This window comes from Ciconia boyciana, chromosome 6, assembly GCF_034638445.1.
Source record: "Ciconia boyciana chromosome 6, ASM3463844v1, whole genome shotgun sequence".
NCBI classification, from domain to species: Eukaryota; Metazoa; Chordata; class Aves; order Ciconiiformes; family Ciconiidae; genus Ciconia; species Ciconia boyciana.
This window is the reverse complement of record NC_132939.1, coordinates 20566068-20585536: the sequence shown is the minus strand read 5'-3', so window position 1 is coordinate 20585536 and position 19469 is coordinate 20566068. Positions and strand designations below refer to the sequence as shown.

Below are 19469 nucleotides of genomic sequence, written 5' to 3'. Positions count from 1 at the left end.
AAAATGCGCTTGGATTGTAGCTCCAGGGATTGCTTCTTGTAATGAACTTAAAATGCTTTTGCAATGTACATCTACAGTACTGCAGAAAGGGATGGTCCTGACTTCCTCTTGCCTGTGGCTGTGCTTTTCTCGCTGTTTGCCTTATGCTGGATTTTTTTTTTTTGCAGTTACCAGCTTCACAGCTGATTCTGAATGCTAGTGTCAGCATGAGAGAGGAGACAGGTAAAGAGCAGGTAGGTGGAGGGGAGTGTGAGCCAGATTGCCTTTCAGCAGCATCCTACACATTGATTAAAGTGACCATGGAACTGCCTCAGACCCAGGCTCTCCTGGCTGTGTCTGTGTGCTCTTAGCTGTACCCAAATACCACTGAGCTCACTGGAGTATGTGGTTCAGACTGATTGTTTTGGTGATCGAGTTTGTACCAGCAAACTAGTGTTGCAAACCAGCATTGGAGGCAGTGTAAGTAATCAGAGTGCGTGGTCTACTCTGAGGCTGAACCTTGAGCCAATGTGAATATATCAATATATCTGTATTTTCTGGTCTTCATAATGATGAGAACCCATGTCTCACACGTAGGAAAAAGTGTAGTAAAGGCTAAGATGTACAAAAATCATAGCTTGTGGCTGAGGCATGTATAAACTAACCCATGCATGTTAAAGGTGGACAGGTACGGTGCCTTGTGTGAAGGATTCATGTTCTTTCTTGATACTGATCTTCTATGTAGTACCTGTAATAAAGAAGAGATTATAATAATGTGTGTGTACAAGGATACACATGAACATATGCACTATCAGTTCACATTTCCACACTGCTTTCTTCACTGCTATACGAAATAACTGAAGTGTTGTAGACTGAGGACTGGTCTGTGTTAGAAGCTGGTCTCATTGGAGCATGTTGCGCCCCACATACAGAACAGAGATGTCCTATTATCCAGCAAATGTCTTTAGTTGCTGGACTTCCAGAACTTTGCTTCTCCTGAGGTGAGAGTTTTGTTCAGTTGAGAACCTCTCTGGTGCTCCTAAGCAGGGCTAGCTCTGCTTGGAAGAAGGTTCTGACACCTAGTGTTACAGGCTTGGAAAAAGTGCTATGATGCACCTAAAAGGGGAGCAAAGCTGAAGCTGCATGGATATTGTCACAGAATCAGCCTGACCGCCTTGTGAGCTGGTTCGAAGTCTCCATAGCTTTGATAGGCATTAGAGGATAGATGTTATCCTTGGCATGTGCTCCTGTAATCTATGTGTATTCAACAGAAAAATGTCATTGGTGACTATGCTGTATAATGTGTGCCTGATGCTGTCTGCAGGGCTTGCAGATATATTTATAATGCAAGGGGAGTCAGAGGAGCCACCCACACAACTGAAATGTTTTCAGAAGATAAAGGCTATTAAACTGCTTGAAAAGACCAGTTGGGTCTCTAGAGGGTGAAAAGCCAATTTTGACCTTACGGAAACTTTACTTGCTGATCTTACGAAGAAAGTGTTAGCAGAAGAGAGAGATAAATCTATAATGGAATTACTTTCTGCCTTACAAAATGGGCCCAGTAGCAAGATCCACAAAAGTTTCATGCTCCTTAAAAAGAAAATGGGAACCAGAGGATAAAGGATGCTTTTTTCTCTTCCCCAATGGCCACTCCTTTGGTGGAATCCAGCTTTTCAAATCCACGTGGTTTAGCATTCCCTTGCCTGGCAATGGGACTATCCCACAATATGTGATGGTGATTACATCTGTGATTGAGGGGGAGGGCGAATACTTTACTGAATTGATTATAACATTTACTCTTACTGTACTACTCTAACTTTCTATTGTAGGAGTACAAACTATACCAGTATCAGGCATTCTTATTCTGGGATAATAATCCCGGTGGCTTATGAACTGGAAAGCTTTTTCAGTAAAATGTTATTTTTCAGTAGTTGGACTGGTTCCATCAGTCCAAAATGACTACCTTGGTTAAACATTGCTTATTTCTTATCTGAAGGGAAGTACTGTATTTTATTTGCTCTTGTTAAGCTAGTATCTTTATTTAAACATAATGATGCTTTTCTGAAAGGGCTATTTCTGACACCCATTGCAACCCTTTTGTTTCATTCCTCTGACTCTCCTTATTGAAGAGAAGAGACTCTTTTGTGTGCCTTTACTGGCATAGTGGTTAGATGGGTGCAACTAATAGGGCAAGGGAAGTGTTTGTTCAGAAAATACCCTTGTTACTAAATAAATTGGCCAAAACAATGCTTGCTTTTGTATTAATTCCCTGACAGATGCTGCTGACCAATGTAAATATAGTTCCATTTAGCAAGTGAGAAATGAGGGGAACTTGATAAATTTGTTTTTGATGTTGTCTCTCTGTCTCTGCTCTGACTTTTAAACTGGAGTTGTTGACATGAGGGTAGAACTGAGGCATGTGAAGTGTCTCCAGTTGGTGACTTGGGGTGTGTGTGTGTGGACTTTTACTCTGACAAAGCCTCTAAAAAAGGGGAAGACTCTGAAGAGTACATTATGTTTCTTACATTGCGCAGTAGATGCTAACTGGGAGGTTATGGAAGTTGTCTTCAAGTTTGATAATTTGCTAACTTGATTCCCATTTCAAAAGTGCCTGTCATGTTCTTTATAGAAGTTTATATGTCAGCTAGAGTTGCTGAGAGGCTCCTGGGTTATGGAGGTGAAGAATGTACTACACTGCCTGGCTAGTTCAGAATATGGGTGGTTTTTGTGTACCGCAGCAAAGGCATGATCGGTAAAGGAGATTCCTTAAACTTGACTTTCTTGCAAGTGCAGGAGTGAAGGGATCAGAGCTGTAATTAGAATCACTTCCTCTTCCTTGTAGCATGCTGCCTTGCAACCATTGCTTTATAGCACGGGATGTAGGCCTTTAGAGTATCTGTTGCTGCCACTGTGGGGATTCGGGTGTGGAGGCATGAACCATTGCACTAGTCTCATGAAGTTGTTTCTGTGCTATGAGAGCACAGGATGGGAAGAGCTGTCCTGAGCTGGCGAGACCAGCCTCCTGCTGTGTTCCATCAGCATTATAACAAAGTGGCAGTGGGCTTCGGTCTCCTGTTCCTTTCTTGCTTGCTTGATTCTTCTACTCAAAAAGGTATCAGCCCTGGGGTCCCTTCAGGTAGCTTCCATGAGGGGATAAATGCAGGGCTTTCTCAGCCTTGTTTTGCTCATGTTTTGCTGTATTCTTTTCCCTCTCACCCATCCCCCTTCCCCGGTTGGTTGTTGTTTTCTTCTCCCCAGGACCTGTAGACTGTTGGTTTATTTTACCTTGCAGATACAATTGAAGGAGTTTCCAAGCGGAATGGGTCTGCAGGAATTATTTTCACTAGTCCCCTTTTTTATATGTGCCTAAGGTTCCATGTATTGATATACATTCAAATCCATTAATTCACAAGGCAAAGAGTCAGGCAAATTAGTCTGGGACTCTACTGGGGTGTTTTTGTGAGGGAATTTCTTACAGTACTCCAGAGAACTGTTACCATCAGTCTGAACAGGACATACCTCATTTATTGCAGATAGGGCTGTAAGTGTTTATGCGGGTGACATTTACCTGTGCATTCAAGTCATGAAGTCCAGGAAAACATGATCATTTCTCCTCAGGTGGGGGAGAATGAGAGAAAAATGTCTGTCTGCAGCCAAAGTCCTTCCTGACCTCTCATGGTAAGAAATGACTGGACACACCACTCTTGAAAGGAAAGATGTTATTGGAGTCGTACTAATGAATGGAGATGTACAAGTTCACTTAGTACTTCTGCCATAAACTTCCTTGCGTGATCATGAGAAAGAGTCTTAGTCTCCTGAAAACTTATAAATGAGGTAAACTGTTTTTCTTTTCTCCCAGCCTTATCTGTTTAAATTGTGATGTCTGTGAGGCAGGGACTGTACACGTTGCGCAAATGTACAGGAGGTGAAAGGGCCCAAGTGATCCTGTCCTGTCTGCTCCCTTGTGCCAACTGTTTTGCAGTAAGAACAGCAGCAAGGGCGTGGAAGAGACTAGAAGATGCGGAGAGGTGGAGTGACACTTTGAGGATGGTAAAGAGGTATTAGTGTAGAGGGGCATAAGAGAATATCTTTAAATATTTAGAATTTGAGACATTTCAGGTGGTGTAGGAAAATTTTTTTGGGTTTCCTCATGAATTCAGGCTATTTATTCACGTGCCTTTTAAAACTGAGAGAAATGCAACATTATAAAGGCAGAAAGGAGAACCAGCTGGTTCATAGAGGAGGGAGGGAGGATGTCAGGCTTTACTTCAGGTATGATGAGGAGAGGAGAGCATTTTTGAGTTTACTTTTACTGAAAACAGTACATGTGAATTGGTGTTAGCAAAACCTTTACACTATGTGCGTTGCTGCTTTGTAAATGCTGGCAAATAACACTGTTATAGACTGCTGGACTCCATACAGGGAGCTGATTTATAGATGTTTTTTTCCTAGTACAGGACATCTCCAATGCTAGCTGTATTTAAAAGGCGTAAAGGAGAGTTTTGAAAAGCTACACACAGCAGCTGTCATAATTTACTGTAATATCCTGCTGTTTAGGATAACTAATGAGTGGGTCAGTTCCTTGGATATGTTGAGCCAGATCATTAGGCAGTATAAACTGGCCTTGCTTCATGGAACTGGGTGGAGTTTCATGCATTTCACCCAACCTGAGAACCTGTGTCCTAGTGAGCATGGCAGGGCTGTGAAGGGCTGAGGGGAAGCCTGAGGTCCCTGGTAGCTTTGTTAATGTGCTGGATTGGCACAGATGACTCTCCAGAGTAATCTGTGCTTTCTTTGCTGGGAAGGAGGATGGCTTCCAGGTTGTTTGTGTCTCATCCTCCTCTTTTCCCACACTCTTCCTCCTCACCTCCCCCAGTGGTTGGATTTCTTTCCAGGTGGAGGGGTGCAGGGAGGACACAGCTGTGTGTATGTTTGTGTGGTGAAGAAATATCACCAGTTCCCTGTATCAGGAACTGTTATGTAATTGTAGGTGTCTTAGTCATATTTGCAGGGAAGTGGAGGTAAGTGGGAACAGGTAACAGTTGAGAGATTAAGGTATAGAAAGGAGATAGTGTGGAACTACTGGCTGGATTTGCATTGACTGGAGATGAAATTGTGTACCTGGCTTAGTGTTGGGAATATTATGGCAGTGGGATATCATGGAAGGCGTGGACCAGATACAAGAAACAACTTGTATTTCTAAGTTTGGATGTTGTTTCTTAAGCCTCTCTCGTGCTGTAGAACATGAGCAACTTTTATGAGTTTATACTTCACAGCCTGCCCATAATGAGGAATTACTTTCTTCCATCCAGTTCCAGACCTTGCTTGACTTCCTGTGGCTGACTTTTGTCTCTTGTTCCCATCCAGCTGTGAGGTATCATCCCTCTGCCTTATCTCCCATGGGCTGCCTAATGTTAAAGCAGACCAGAAGCAAGAGGATGTTATCTTCATAGCAGGAGTTTACTTACATCTTAAGGGATACAAAGTTTTGATATAGCCACAGCATATTTCTTAAGTATAGTCTCACTGTAGGTAGCAACAGAAGCATTTCTCGTAGTTGAAAATTAAATATGTGCTTTGATTGGCCATCTGCTCAGGGCAGGGACCAGCTAACTGACAGGCTTCAGACAACCCCAGTGCATCAGCGATGCTTACAGTGCTGTATGAGCAGGCATTTCCATAAGGGGCCTGCTTGCTTGGGTTCTGGGTTGAGAGGCGTTTTGTCATTAGAGCAGTGCATGCTGGTTGTAATGGATGGGCGTCAGCCAAGCATTATGTTTTCAAGAGAGTTCAGTACTAGCTGTACAAAGTGAATAACAACATGCATATGAAGTATAAACTAGAGAGCGGTTTTAGACTGTGCCAGGCTGAAGATGAGACAGAAGAGCAAAGGCAGATGGCAGAAAACTCTGGGGAGAGGTAAAGAAAGACATTACAGTTGTTACTGACTTGTGGGCCTGGTGTGGTTCTAACAAGAAATATGCTGGTTAGCCATAATGCTGTTAGAATACCAGTGGCCAGTAAACAACTGTTATCCCTGCAAGTTTAATCTCCACCTGTAGCATTTAATCTACTTGAGCAACTCTTGTGTGATTGTGGCAAACTGCAAGATGGACAATCAAAGTGAAATGCTTTAAATTTGGATTTTCCTGGGGATGGATGCTTTTTGTCTTCTATAAATTTCTGAAGCTCCAAGATGGGCTCTCTATCTTGTCATAGACTTGTATGGAGCTTTGCATTTATTTTTTTCATATTTTTATATATATAATAGATCTATCTTTTTTCCTGTTTCCCCCCATTTTTGTTAAGTATAAGCAGGTAATTATTTGTGTGCTGTACTGCCCAGTCTGCCCCAAACAAAACCAGAAATTTCCTGAGCTAGATATAGGAAATAGGTATTGTGAGAGATGATTTCTGCTATCAAAGGGCAGATTTTGGTCTCAAGATGGACCAATTAGTTGGAGTGTTCTCTCTATTGTGTGTGAGAACTGAGGGGCAGACAAGTGAAGACTCGAGTGCCATTGATAACTGCTTTGCCTGTATAACGGGGATCTGGAGAGGAGGTAAAGAACCGCATCTGCTGTTAAGTTGCTTTAACTAATATGGTGCCATGTGTCATTACTGTAACTGACTCGGCACAAAACTTTTGAAGACCTCTGAATAATTTAAAGATGTTGATTCTGAAGCCATTTGGGGTCTCTTGACTGAGTGTGAAGTATTCCAAAATATTTGCAGTGGTTTAAGCCAACCTTTGTTTCTACAGTGGGAATTAAAGCAAACACAGAAAGCAATGTTGATTCTTCATGAGATGCATTTGGTTTTCCCAAGGCCTGGTGGTGCTAATGATCCCATTAAAGGAGTTTCTTAAATCCTTCTCCAGAGGGAAGGTGTTTGAGGTACCAGCAATGTGTATGGTTGTTTAGTATCTTTGGTATAGATACCTAGTATCTAGGTACTGGTTTAGATGCTTTCTAAACTTTGCAAATAAGTGTGGGTTGGAAAGTGTTATTGATTCTGCCTGAAAGGTGATAATTTGACTCCTGTATAGACCACAAATTTCCAATGTATTCTGTGTGGTTATCCTATATTGAGCCTCTCGTCTTGTCACTGGAACTATGTGCTTGAGAGTGTTTCCCAAGGTATCCAAATTTTTGCAGGACTAGAGAAGGGTTGGGCAGCATGTTGTGAAGTCCTGGGGATGCTCCGTGACAAGGGGGGGTAAGTGTGTGTCTAAAGGGGCTTGGCTGGAAGCAAACTGAATGTGAGTGCTCACCACAGACAGAAGAGGACATGGGCCTAGGAGTCTGTGGGGAAAACCAGTGGTTAAGACTGTCAGAAAGTTGCTTAGAGCAACACTTGTCAAAGTGGAGAGCTCTTTGGACAATATGAATGCTGCTGCCCTGGCCCAGATAGATCTGAGGCGTGCTTTACTTCACTCACTGACTAGGTCACATCCAGTGCTCACACTGTTGCCAAACACCAGTGCTCTTAAATTACTGCACAGCAGCTCTTCATTTACCACAAAGTGCCTGCCACAGCTGCAGTGATTCTGGCCCAGCAGAAGAGCATGTTATTTTGTAATAGCTGGCTGATGTGCACACAGCCGATGCTACATTGCTCTGCCAGTATAGGGGCCTGTGGCCAGATCCAGTTACTCTGTGGCCAGATGGAGGATCAGAGCAGAGGGAATTGCTACAACCCGAGATGGAAAACTCACTTGGTTTTTGTGTTTTGGATGGTTGGTTTAGGAAAGATCTAGTCTTGCCTCAAAATTGAGAATGCGTTGTTTTAACTCTGTGAAGTTACTACAAATGGCAAAGGTAGAATAGGTGTGTCTTCTCCCTGGAAATACAGCAGTAAAAATTGTATGATGTAGTTTACTGCCTCGGAGGTTTTCTGGAAGCAAAACATGTGTCTTGGTGTATCCACAGCAACAAAACTAAGATAACAGTCATTTTAAGTCACTAGCTTAAAAGGAAAAGCTTTAAAAGAAAAAAAAAAAGAAAAGAGGAGTGAGTACTTTGCAGAAATTACGGCACTAGAAAACTTACAGTGCTGTGTCCTTGAGTGCTTCACTTGATTGATTGGGGTAGAAAATTAAATGACATCTAAACTGTTGTTGTTATCACCAAAATTTCCTTTGCCTACACTGGCAGATTTTCCTGTCTACCTTGCTCCTCCACAGGTGCTTCTGAGTGTTTGCTCAGGGTATGCTTGTTGGAATGGCGTTTACCTGACTGTTGCTCCCCATGGAGCTGAGTGCTCACTGGGAGTGTGGGTGTACTTGGTTCATCTCCCAGCTCTGTGGCAGACTCCTTGGAAAGGTCACTTCTGTCTTCCTGCATGATGTCAAGTGTTGTGGATGATCTCGGGGCAGCTTGAAGTGTCGCTGTGACTCACTGTCATGCCACAATATTAGGTGGGCCTCTGAAAGAGTGTGATGTGACCCTGGGCTTAGCTAGTAAACCATCAGTTAGCTCAGGCAGTGCTGCATTACCCTTGCTCAGAGAGAGCTTGGAGAGTGGGGAGGATCCTACTGTTGCTGGTGTTGCCTTCCTCATAGTGTCTCAGGTCCATAGCCATCGCAGCATGGGAAGGATAGTCCTTCTTGTGCTTATAAGGATGACAGAGGGACAAATGTATGCAATATTGTGATACTATAATAGATGTATCAGCTCTTTGGGAATTGGAGTAACTCCTTTAGAAAATACCAACGATCTCTACTTAAAGGCTTACAGTGAGAGATAGTTGGCTATGTCCACTGAGAATATATTTCAGGAGCTAAGTACCTGTCATATTTTAAAAACACCATATGTTTCCGAAAGCCCTGGAACAGTTTTAAGAATCACTGGGTGAGTATTGGAATCAATGCATTTAAACAGTGCTATGTCTATATTTGTGTGTGTGTATAATCGCATATATGAAATTAAATGTATTCTCTGAAAAGAAACCTCTTCAATGGTGAATTTGAAAAAATTACAAATCAGGTTAAGATTTAAACTTTCCCTAACCATTTAATAGCACTTAAATTAAAAAGTATTTACCAGTGCAGGTTTGGCTAGGGCTTTAAAGGAAAATGAAAGTGCTCGAAGCACAGGAAATCAATGGCTTAATTGTCTGGAAAAAGAGTTCACTGCAGTGCCAGGATAACCTGTGAGAGCAATAGCCTGTTCTGCAGGTGTAGGGAGAATATTTGCCATTTAACTTTTTCAGCAATATCAGTTTCACGACAGGTAACTTGTGAAGTTGTGAGACTGATTGTGAGTTGAGAATGCTATATAGCTTGCGCTGGGGAGGGACTGAAGAAAGGCTAAATGAAGAATGTTGAGATATTGTCTTTATTCTGGTAGAACCAGTCACATTTCCTTACTTTCTTTCACTGTAGGCAATACTATTTTAAAAACAATTTAAAATGTAAAGTTTGTTTTGATAAACCTATTTTCTTCTCTTGGTGAGCCATCAAGTTTGGGGCAGTTTAGGTACTAAATAAATGCTGTTTCTGCAGATTTTAATTGGGTTTCAATTTTCCTCCAATGACAGCTTGATGTAAAGTAAAAGTTAAACAAACAAACAAACAAAAACCCCACACAAAACAAAAGAAGAAACAAACAAACAAACCCCACCCCAACTTTAGTAAAAAGGAAACCCATCATTCATTCATGTAAAAATAGCAAAAATTGAAACTTGAATAAATCTATCTTTCATTGCATAACTGCTTAGTTAAATGAATGGTGATGTATCTTCCTTAACAAATTTGCACACTGAGCTTTAGTGTATGGGATATTTTAATCTAAACATCTATGCTTTCATAGTTACTAAGCAGGGAGAATCAGCCCTTTTCCAGGCATAACAGCTAAAAATGGAAACCAAGTTTAAAGCTGCTGACCTTAATCAAGGTTTCATATTTTGGACTTCTAATCACTTTGATTTAATTACGAATATTGAAACTATTAAATTATTAGTGCATGTCATAATAGTGTCTGAATTATGAATGAATGGTCAGCATCAAGCAGCCTCTCCCTTCTGGCAGGTACAGAAGGGTGTTGCGGGAGCTGTTCCTGTGCCCTCTGGTGAGATACAGCACGTCCCACAAAGAACCTCTGCTTGTTTCCATGGTGGTTGAGGCTGGCTGGCTCTGGGCCACAAGCGACTGTTTGAGTCGGTGCTGTTATCTCTGGTTGTATGTCCAGTGCTGGGTGCTTGCAGAGCTCCTTAGCCCTGCTTGTGCGAGCCTAGGGAAGAGTGGTGATGTCTGGAAACCTAAATAAATTGTCGAGCACAACAGTCTGGATTTCACGTGATTATTAAAACTCCTCTACAATTTCCGGTCTCAAAGTAACCTATTTTATTTAACAGTATAGCACACATCTCCTTGGGATCTAGTTACACTAGATACAAAGGCAGGCATTGAGAGTTAGTTGACAATGATGGAAAGCAATGGGCTGATGCAGAGAGGCTTTCAGGAGTCTGCTACATTTCAGCCTCCCTTGTAGGTTTACCTGCTTTGAGGAGTAACTGCCTTCTCAGGCTGCACTGGGACAGTCGCATCCTACCCAAAGGATGGGTTGTTCGTGTGCTGATTCCCGCTAGAGTGTCCAGGGTACATAACTTAAAGCCTCATCTTTCTGCTCTGTATTTGGGAATAAAAGTGATAAAAGTGAAAGCTCCTCTGCAGGAGAAGAGGGAACTTTTTCACGGGTCAGGCTGAGACTTGGGAACAGCCAAAGGAGGATCACAGATCTTGTAGCTTTCAGTGCTAAGTGCTGAGCACAGATGCCTTTGTAAGCGGAAACACAGGATGCAAATATTTAACAAAACCTTGTCAAGTGAATACTCCAGGCCATGTAATTCTCTTTGGGATGCTGCTAAAAGATTAAACAACATATGACAGATGGTTATGTTGCTTAATACGGTGCTGGAAAGTGTCCAGTATTACAATAATACATACAATAGAGTAGAAAGAGGTCAGATATCTTACAGTCTGCCAGCCATGTAGCTGCGGTCGGGGTCAGTTGCTTCTGAATAAACAGGAATACTTGTCTAGTTACTTGTTTTTGTAACTGTAGTTTGGTAAAGCAAAGGTGAAAGAATGTTCCCTGGAGCCTTAATCTTGGACAGAGGATAGATTTCTTTAGCTGTAAGTTGTACATGGGTCTCAAGCACACAGGATCACAGTTCATCGGTAATGTTTGCAGCTCTGTACCATTTCTTGGTATAGGGGATATAGCTATGAGCCGGAGCTTTATTGGATTTAGTGTTTACTCAAGAGCTTTTCGTGGTGTTGGACAAAGTTGATTGAAGGTGGTCCTTTTCAGAAGATAATATGTTTGCAGTAGAGCTCACAGGAGGGATGCAGAATGCAAGTGGGTGTTTAGGGCAGAGTGCTTTCGTGGTGTTCTGCTGTTTGCACTAACTCTAATGGAAGTTACATGTGCTCATCAGTTTAAAAGCTGATACGCAAGTGTGCTACAGTCCCATATTCTGGACTTTGTAAAGAATAACTCCAACGAGTAAAATCAATCCAGTGGTTTTCAGAGACAAGAGTGTAGCACGTGTTGCAGGAATATGGTTGTCAGGGTTAATGCTGATGTAAGGAGGATAAGAATAGCATAGAGTTCAGGAAATCCTAAAATAGGAGTGGGAAGGGAGTACTTATTTATATATTTCTCTATCTGTTTATATATATATATATATATAAAACCATAGAGGAATCAAAGAGGGTAATTCAAGTGTTGAAGCTTGCGCAGATATCAGATGGAGATAGCTTATCTGGCAGATTTGCTGGGTTTTGAGTACGTGGTGATGGGTACGAGCATGGCAGGAGAGTCTTTTCTGAGAGTGGGGAGACATCTTGCATCAAGGAATAGGAATTGAAGGAAGAGATTTAAAATAAACAGAATGATTCCAAGTTGTCAAGTGCAGTTTTGTTTGAGGGGAGAGCATGTGGGCAAGAAATACAATGTTACCTTAATCTAAATAAAATAAAATAAAAAAGTGGGGCTGGGTGAGAGACTGGTGGGTAGTGGTGCAGAGATGAAACTTGCTGACATTGCTTTTTGGTATTTTTCTCTTAAAAACAGAAATAAGCAGTGTTCATATCTGCTTTAAAATATAATTTCCACAGCCCCTTGTGTTTAGTAGGACTTCACAGAATAGCTTTTTTTTTTTGTTACAGCCACTGTCTGCTACTGCAAGAGTACAGGCAATCTGTAAATTTCCTGATATAGTTGCAGTAGTTGAAAGCAGAGCAGAGACTGAAAAATGCCCCTTGCCACTGGTGGAGGTGGCTGTGCCTAATCTGTGCGGCATGAGAAATTTCTGTGTTCTCTTCAAGACAGGGGAGATGAGTAGTTCTACACATGTATGTCCTATGTGCTGTTGTGACAGAAGTCGGTGCAGTTCCCTGCTACCTGCTGTCCCTGGTAATATCTAGCCCTGGGTATCTACATGAGCACTGGCAAAAAGAGATCACTTTGTAATGCCTTATGGGAAGACCCACACAGCAAAGCCTTTCCTCCTTTTTAGGGTCACCATCAAATGCCGTTGATGATGTCTCTGTTGATAATGGTTCTGTTTCTTGGGATTGCTGCCCAAATGGGTGCAGCTTGGTGTTTATCACGTTATAGGTCTTGCCTCAAAATAGGGAGGGTGAAGCTATTTTCTGATTTAAGGGGAAAGAAAGGAAAATGTTTGTTGGCTGGGCTCAGAAGAATGAAAACTCAGGCAATGTTAGAATATCATGGTACTAAATGTATCCTAACTGCCAAGTTCACTCTTTACCTTTAAACAGTCCAATAAGTCTCACCTCTGTCCCAAGTAAGGTCATGGAGCAGATCCTCCTGGAAACTGTGCTAAGGCACATGGAAAACAGAGAGGTGATTGGTGACAGCCAACACGGCTTCACTACGGGCAAATTGTGCCTGACAAATGTGGTGGCCTTCTACGATGGGGTTGGTGGATAAGGGAAGAGCAACTGACGTCATCTACCAGGACTTGTGCAAAGCATTTGATACTGTCCCACACAACATCCTTGTCTCTAAAATGGAGAGATGCGGATTTGATGGGTGGACCATTTGGTGGATAAGGAATTGGCTGGATGGTCATATCCAGAGAGTAGTGGTCAGCGGCTCAATGTCTGGATGGAGATCAGTGACAAGTGATGCCCGCAGGGGTCCTTACTGGGACCAGTATTATTTAATATCTTTGTCGGGGACATGGACAGTGGGATTGAGTGCACCCTCAGCAAGGTTGTGGATGACACCAAGCTGAGTGGCATGGTTGATACTCTAGAGAGAAGGGATGCCATCCAGAGGGACCTTGACAGGCTAGAGAGGTGGGCCTGTGCGAACTACATGAAGTTCAACAAGGCCAAGTGCGAGGTCCTGCACCTGGGTCAGGGTAATCCCAAACATAGATACAAGCTAGGTGATGAGTGGGTTGAGAGCAGCCCTGTAGAGAAGGACTTGGGGGGATTGGTGGATGAAAAACTGAATATGAGCTGGCAATGTGCGCTTGCCAACTGTATCCTGGGCTGCATCAAAAGAAGCATGGCCAGCAGGTCGAGGGAGGTGATTCTACCCCTCTACTCTGCTGTGGTGAGACCCCACCTGGAGTACTGTCTTCAGCTTTGGGGCCCCCAGCATAAGAAAGATGTGGACCTGCTTGAGTGGGTCCAGAGGAAGGCCATGAAGATGATCAGGGGTCTGGAACACCTCCCCTGTGAGGACAGGCTGAGAGAGCTGGGGTTGTTTAGCCTAGAGAAGAGAAGGCTCCAGGGAGACCTCGTTGTGGCCTTCCAGTACTTAAAGGGGGCCTACAGGAAAGATGGGGAGGAACTCTTTATCAGGGAGCATAGTAATAGGATGAGGGGTAACGGTTTTAAACTGAAAGAGAGTAGATTTAGATTAGATATTAGGAAGAAATTCTTTACTGTGAAGGTGGTGAGACACTGGAACAGGTTGCCCAGAGAAGTTGTGGATGCTCCCTCCCTGGAATTGTTCAAGGCCAGGTTGGATGGGGCTTTGAGCAACCTGATCTAGTGGAAGGTATCCCTGCACATGGCAGGGGCGTTGGAACTAGATGATCTTTAAGGTCCCTTCCAACCCAAACCATTCTATGATTCTATGAAGTAGCAGCAAGCTCTGGACAGTGCTAGGGCACTGAGAGATGTCCTGCATAGAGAAAGCAGATTCCTTGACCAATGTGCAGAGAAATATAAGCCCAAAGGAACAGCCATCCTGGGTCACAGCAGAAAGTCACCTTGATCTCTGTCTCTGACAGGAATGCCCAGGGAAGAATGCAGGAGTGGGGAGAGCAAGTACAGGTGTTTCAAAGTAAGGAAATCAGAGAGCAAGACTCTTGTCTAGCTCAGGGTATCCAAGTTCCTGGAACACTGATCTGTTTGTGACAGATCTTTAATCAGACAGTTTGAATTTAGGCATTAGGACTTAATTCACCCTCTCTTGCTAAGCTGTAGTTTGCCCCCTTAAGAACCTGTGAAGTTAGCCTGAAAAAAATCTCCTAAATGGTTGGGAGTTGTCAGAGACTTCTCTTTAGATGGACTCAAGGTTGTGTGGTGCACGCCAGAGAGCCAGGAAGCGTTTGACACAAGCCAGGACAGAAAGATTAAACATAAGCCTCTGGTCTCTGGAGCATGATGTCTGGCATAGCTGGGTTTGAGGGGAGCCTTGTAGCACTAAGTGGAGTTACACTGCAGCTGACATTCCTGTTGTTATTAAAGTTAATGCTTAGAGGCCCCATTGTGCTCAGCAACACATGGTAAATAGACATAAACATCTTGTAAAAGGTGGTCCCTGGTCAAAGAGGAGACAAAAAAAAAATCTGGTATGGTGGTACCGGATTATACACCACTACACAGGCTCACTGGAGGCAGTGTTGTGTGCATGCTTCTGCATCTTCTCTGCCTTATCTCTTGAGCTGGTTGTTGGCTGTGTTGAAAGCACGTGTGACTGCAGTGTAGATACAGTTTCAGATACGTACTTCCTCATGTATTCCTATAGAAAAGACAAGGCATGAAATATATTCGTGTGCATCTGTGCTTCTGTTTACTGCACTGTACTCTCTAGGGATGCAAATGAATGGTAAGACTGGGTCAAGCCAGTAGTCTGTCTGGCTTGTTTTGTTTTTCACAGTAGCCAAGAGCACCTACAGAACCAGCCAACACCAGTCCACAAAAGTCATGGGGAAAGAAGGATTCATTTGCATTGTTAGTACTAAGGCTTTTAGCTTGTTCTTGCTTCATGATGGAATTTGTTTTTCTAGGAAGAATCTTTGCTGTTATGAGTCACTCTGGCTTAAAAGAAGGATTTTGCTTTCAGCTGCCTTTTGCCTTAAAAGGTGATGTTGCTTCTGGTATTTGTCAAGTTTAGAAAAAAAAAATCTAAAAATCATCAGGCAGCTCTCTCTTCTCAAGAAACACTTGATATCTACTTCCTTAGTTCTTTGGTTTAGAAAAACCAAAATAAAGCAATGTTTAGGGAATGCATTGCTGATTCTCCTTTGGGGCCTGCTTGATTTATGTGGCAGTGAAATGTCAGACAGTAACACTCCTGCACATAACAGGGATGTAGCCTGCTTTCTGTTGTGCTGGATTTCTAGACCATCTGGAAATTAGTGGCGTTAAGCACCTGAAATAGCAAGATTAGAAACAAAACCAACAGAAACTAGGAGTTACACTATGGCAAACCAGGCACGGTTGGTCTACAGACCAAATGTCTTTCAAGTGGTTAGATAAACTGCAGTCTTGGTTGTCTGTGGTCAGTAAGGATGTCATAATTCTTTTGTAGAGGTTGGCTTTTTAACCCTAAGTAATTTACAGTGGGGCTAATTACATTGCGCTTAGCTAAAATCTATCTGCAGTTCCAAACTTAATGCTAAGGAGATGTATACACTAGTAAAAATCTTGTGGCACAAAACAGTGGTGTAATTCATTATCCACTATAACGATAAAGCTGCAATGGAAAAGGAAGAGGTTGTTTTTTTCAAAAAGGTTTGTCTACAGTACAGACCTTACTGCTGCTTCTGTAGGTAGAACTAAACTGTTGGTTGATTATGCATTTGATTGTTGCTATGCATCTGAGTATAGCTACAACCTTACTTTTTCCTGTGCAGCATCACTTTGTGCAATTTTACCATTCCCAGCAGAAGGTGCTTTTCATTTGTGGGTATTTGTTGCATAAACTGCTCCCACGAGCTGAGCTTACTTCATTGGCATTTGTCAGTCTCAGAAACTTGAATGATTAGAAATATTTACCAGTTTTACTCTCCCTTGCCGTGACCTTCTTCCTGCATAGGAAACATAAGCTTGTTCTCTCTTCTGAATGCTTTCTGTGCATGGTTCCCTGGGAGCAACAAAGCTTGTTTCTTGGGATGCTGGTGGACCATAAATTACAGGGTGCTGTTCTCTGTACCTGGACTTTACTCTGCATGCTCAGCATGCCTTATGTCTCTTGCCATTGTATGTTCACTCTCACTTTATTAGTTTGTGGATTCAATGAGAAAAAATCACCTCTTTTAAATGTTTTTTAATTCTGTATTGGAAATGTGCAAGAGTTGTTCTCCAATAAGTCAATCTTTATTTGGTGACCTGAGTTTCATTTTAGTAACAAAATTAATTGAAGTTGAAGCATGTGTGGGGAAGTACAGAGGGGAGGGGAAGGGGATTGTGAAGCAGAGGGCTGTAATCCTGGATTGAGAAATCTGTTCCTGAAGTGACTCCTGATCACCACCTGCCTGTTTTTCTCATGAATCTGATGTTTTGTTTTGCAGTGGCATCACTGAAAGGGTGGCTGTTATTGCTGTGGGAGATCAAAAACTACTTTCAACTGCATCTTGCGTGTCATCTACAAAATCACCAGTCACAGTGAGTTTCTCCTATAGACACTGTTTTCCCCAGTGAGGATTTGTTAGCTGTAATCTGTGACAATAATATTTTTCTCTATTTATACTTTGTCAGTTCACTTACTACTGCAAAAAGATTTCATTCACTAGTCCCAAGCCAAATGGATACATACCTTCCCCCCCTGCCCCCAAAAGCTCATACTGGAAGCTCAGCATTGCAAACTCTTGTTTTCTGGCCACCTGCACACCTTGTGCTGGGGTTTGTGGTGGCGGGACAATGGAAGACTATGCGCTTTGAGTGTGTGTTCTGGTTATTCATCCAATGGCCAAGATGAGAATTAGACAAAATATTTTGATCCTGAGAACAGCTTCAGAAAGAAAAAGTTATTGAAATAAAAAGAGGAGAGAAAACTATTGCTTGGGCAAAGAAGATTAAACTTCCCTACTTGTTCAGAGTGCCAGAAGCAAACACATCATACATGTGTGGCATCTAGTCATAGGCAGTGGCAGGTGAAAGGAGAGGGTGTCTCAGTGCTGCAATGGTCCTGAATCTGTTCCTAGGTAAACTTTTAAAATGTCTCAGTGCTGCAATGGTCCTGAATCTGTTCCTAGGTAAACTTTTAAAATGAGAGGCTGGAATTTTCCCAGCAGTGTAAGGGAGCTAGCTAATTCAGTGCTATTTGGACATCAGATGAAAACTCTTGAAAATCCTCATTCCCTTAAACTCTTTTAATTTCTACCTAAAAGAAATACAGTGAAGAAAATGCTTCCCTACTCCTACCAGCTGTGAATGTCCATGTAACTTGCCTGTGATTCTTTGTCAATAATTCTCTTCTGCCAATAACTCTGTAAAACACACTTAGGTGATTTTGATATTTCACACCATTTAGAATGATGGCATAACAATTGCTGGCAAAACCGTCTCTGGTTTTCAGACAATTATTTACCTGTCTTGTGTTGGTTGGGAGAATTGAATATGTCAGTCCTGTATCTTCTGTGTGGAATCCATCTGTAAGACTAGAAGCACAGGAGCAAATCTTTGCATGTGCAACTGTTTGCTTTGAGGAAAACTTGAGGACTCAATGAACAAAAAAAGTAATAAGTGCTTAAGGGAGCATAGGACACTTGTACAATTAAATGGCATTGAATGTTGACATGGTGTAGATTTTGGGTTATGGGATTGGGCATGAGGGAAGTAATTGTGCTCAGGTAACTGATTCTCCTCAGAACTAATGGCAATAGCAGGAGGAAGCAACGCTTTAAAAGGAAAAGGCGTCAAAATCTCTGTTGCAAGGTTATAGGAGAGAGAATTGGACACAGTGTGTATTTCTAGCCTTTGTCAGTACTGTGGATGCATAAATTATATATGACTTGTAAAATAAGAAAGGTTGCTTCTAGTGAGCTGTTGTGTTTTGCTTGGAAGGATAGAGCCAGCTTGCAGCATATGTAGAGAATAATACCTGTTGGAAATTGAATATTGAGTGAAAGTAATTGTTTTAATCAAAAGTAGTTAACAGTGAGGCTGAGTCGAAGGAAAAAACAACTGCTCAGCTGGAAGACTGCTTCCAGTGCTGCAGACATGCCCTCAGATGCATATTTTATGTATTAGGAATATTGATCAAGGCCATGGTTGTACCTTGCGTTACCACTGTTCTTCCTGATCATTGTGATCAATATTTCTTAACTCCTTTGAATTCCACTCCTTTCTCTGTGACCAAGTACAAAGCACTTGGTGCTGGTGTGATGGGGAACTCAGTATTGTATGAGGTGGTTAGCTTGGCCCTTCTTTCCTTCTGATTTAGTATTGTGCAGAAGTTACTGTTTTAATGACAAAAAAGCTAAAAAGCCATGGGGAGCTCGGTCTCTGTACTCTCTTCTGAGGTCCTCTAGTAAACCTGCAAGCAAGCTTTGCCTCTGCTGAAGGTAGCATGATCTTGTCACAGAGGTTGCCTATGATTTCTCCCCACACACCCTCTTCCCCTGTTAATCACTTAGATCTTTGATCCTGCCTGCATGCATTTTCCCTGATGGATGGATCTTACTGTGAACCATGAATTTTGGCTGGGTAAAATGCAGGAAGGAGAAGGGGCTTAAGTGAGATGTGTCCTGTGTCAGCTGACAGAGAACATTGCTCGAAGCAGAAGCTTCTTGGTACATGGACAGATATTTGGCTGAATCTACTGGCTGTGGCAAAGACATGCCAGTTTATATCAATTAGCATTCCTGACAAATCATTTGTTAGTGATTGTGAGTGTTTTCTTAAGAGAGTCATTGTAAAGGGGTGTCACTGGGACCAGTGACTGTACACACAATCTGAGATACTGAGCTGAGTGCTGTAAAGGAGCCCTAGACTTTGTGTTTCTGCAAAGGAACAGCCTCAGCTGCTTTTTTAAGTTTTTGGCTTTCAGATCAAAAGCAGGATTGCTTCCACACACTTCAGCCTGCTTTCTGTTTCTCTTGAGTCAATGTCCATTCCCTTCTGATTCTTTACAGTGCCCTGAGAAAGTTGAATCTGTTGAATCCCTGTTGAACCCCTGGAAGCCACCTCCACTTGCATCTGTTAAAACTAGCTGGCAGCAAAGGGTGAGGCTGCAGATGAGTGATATCAAAGGCCTTTTCTGTGCTATAAC

The 19469-nt window shown here is 42.4% G+C and overlaps 1 protein-coding gene across 18 annotated transcripts in view; it reads left to right on the top strand.

Annotated features, from left to right (window-relative positions):
* The window catches only part of TSPAN4 (tetraspanin 4), a 469335-nt gene that overhangs the window by 66104 nt on the left and 383762 nt on the right, over positions 1-19469 (top strand). For 11 of the 18 annotated variants that reach the window (XM_072863719.1, XM_072863720.1, XM_072863721.1 and 8 more), the window contains exon 2: positions 16768-16861. Coding sequence is in view for 4 of the 18 variants with exons in the window: in XM_072863708.1 (XP_072719809.1) it covers positions 15279-15336; positions 16768-16861 (152 nt within the window). In the remaining 14 variants the exon portion in view is untranslated. Of the gene's footprint in view, positions 1-167; positions 234-15267; positions 15337-16767; positions 16862-19469 lie in introns of those variants that run through there. The other 7 variants (XR_012042902.1, XM_072863708.1, XM_072863706.1 and 4 more) reach the window with 2 other exon arrangements.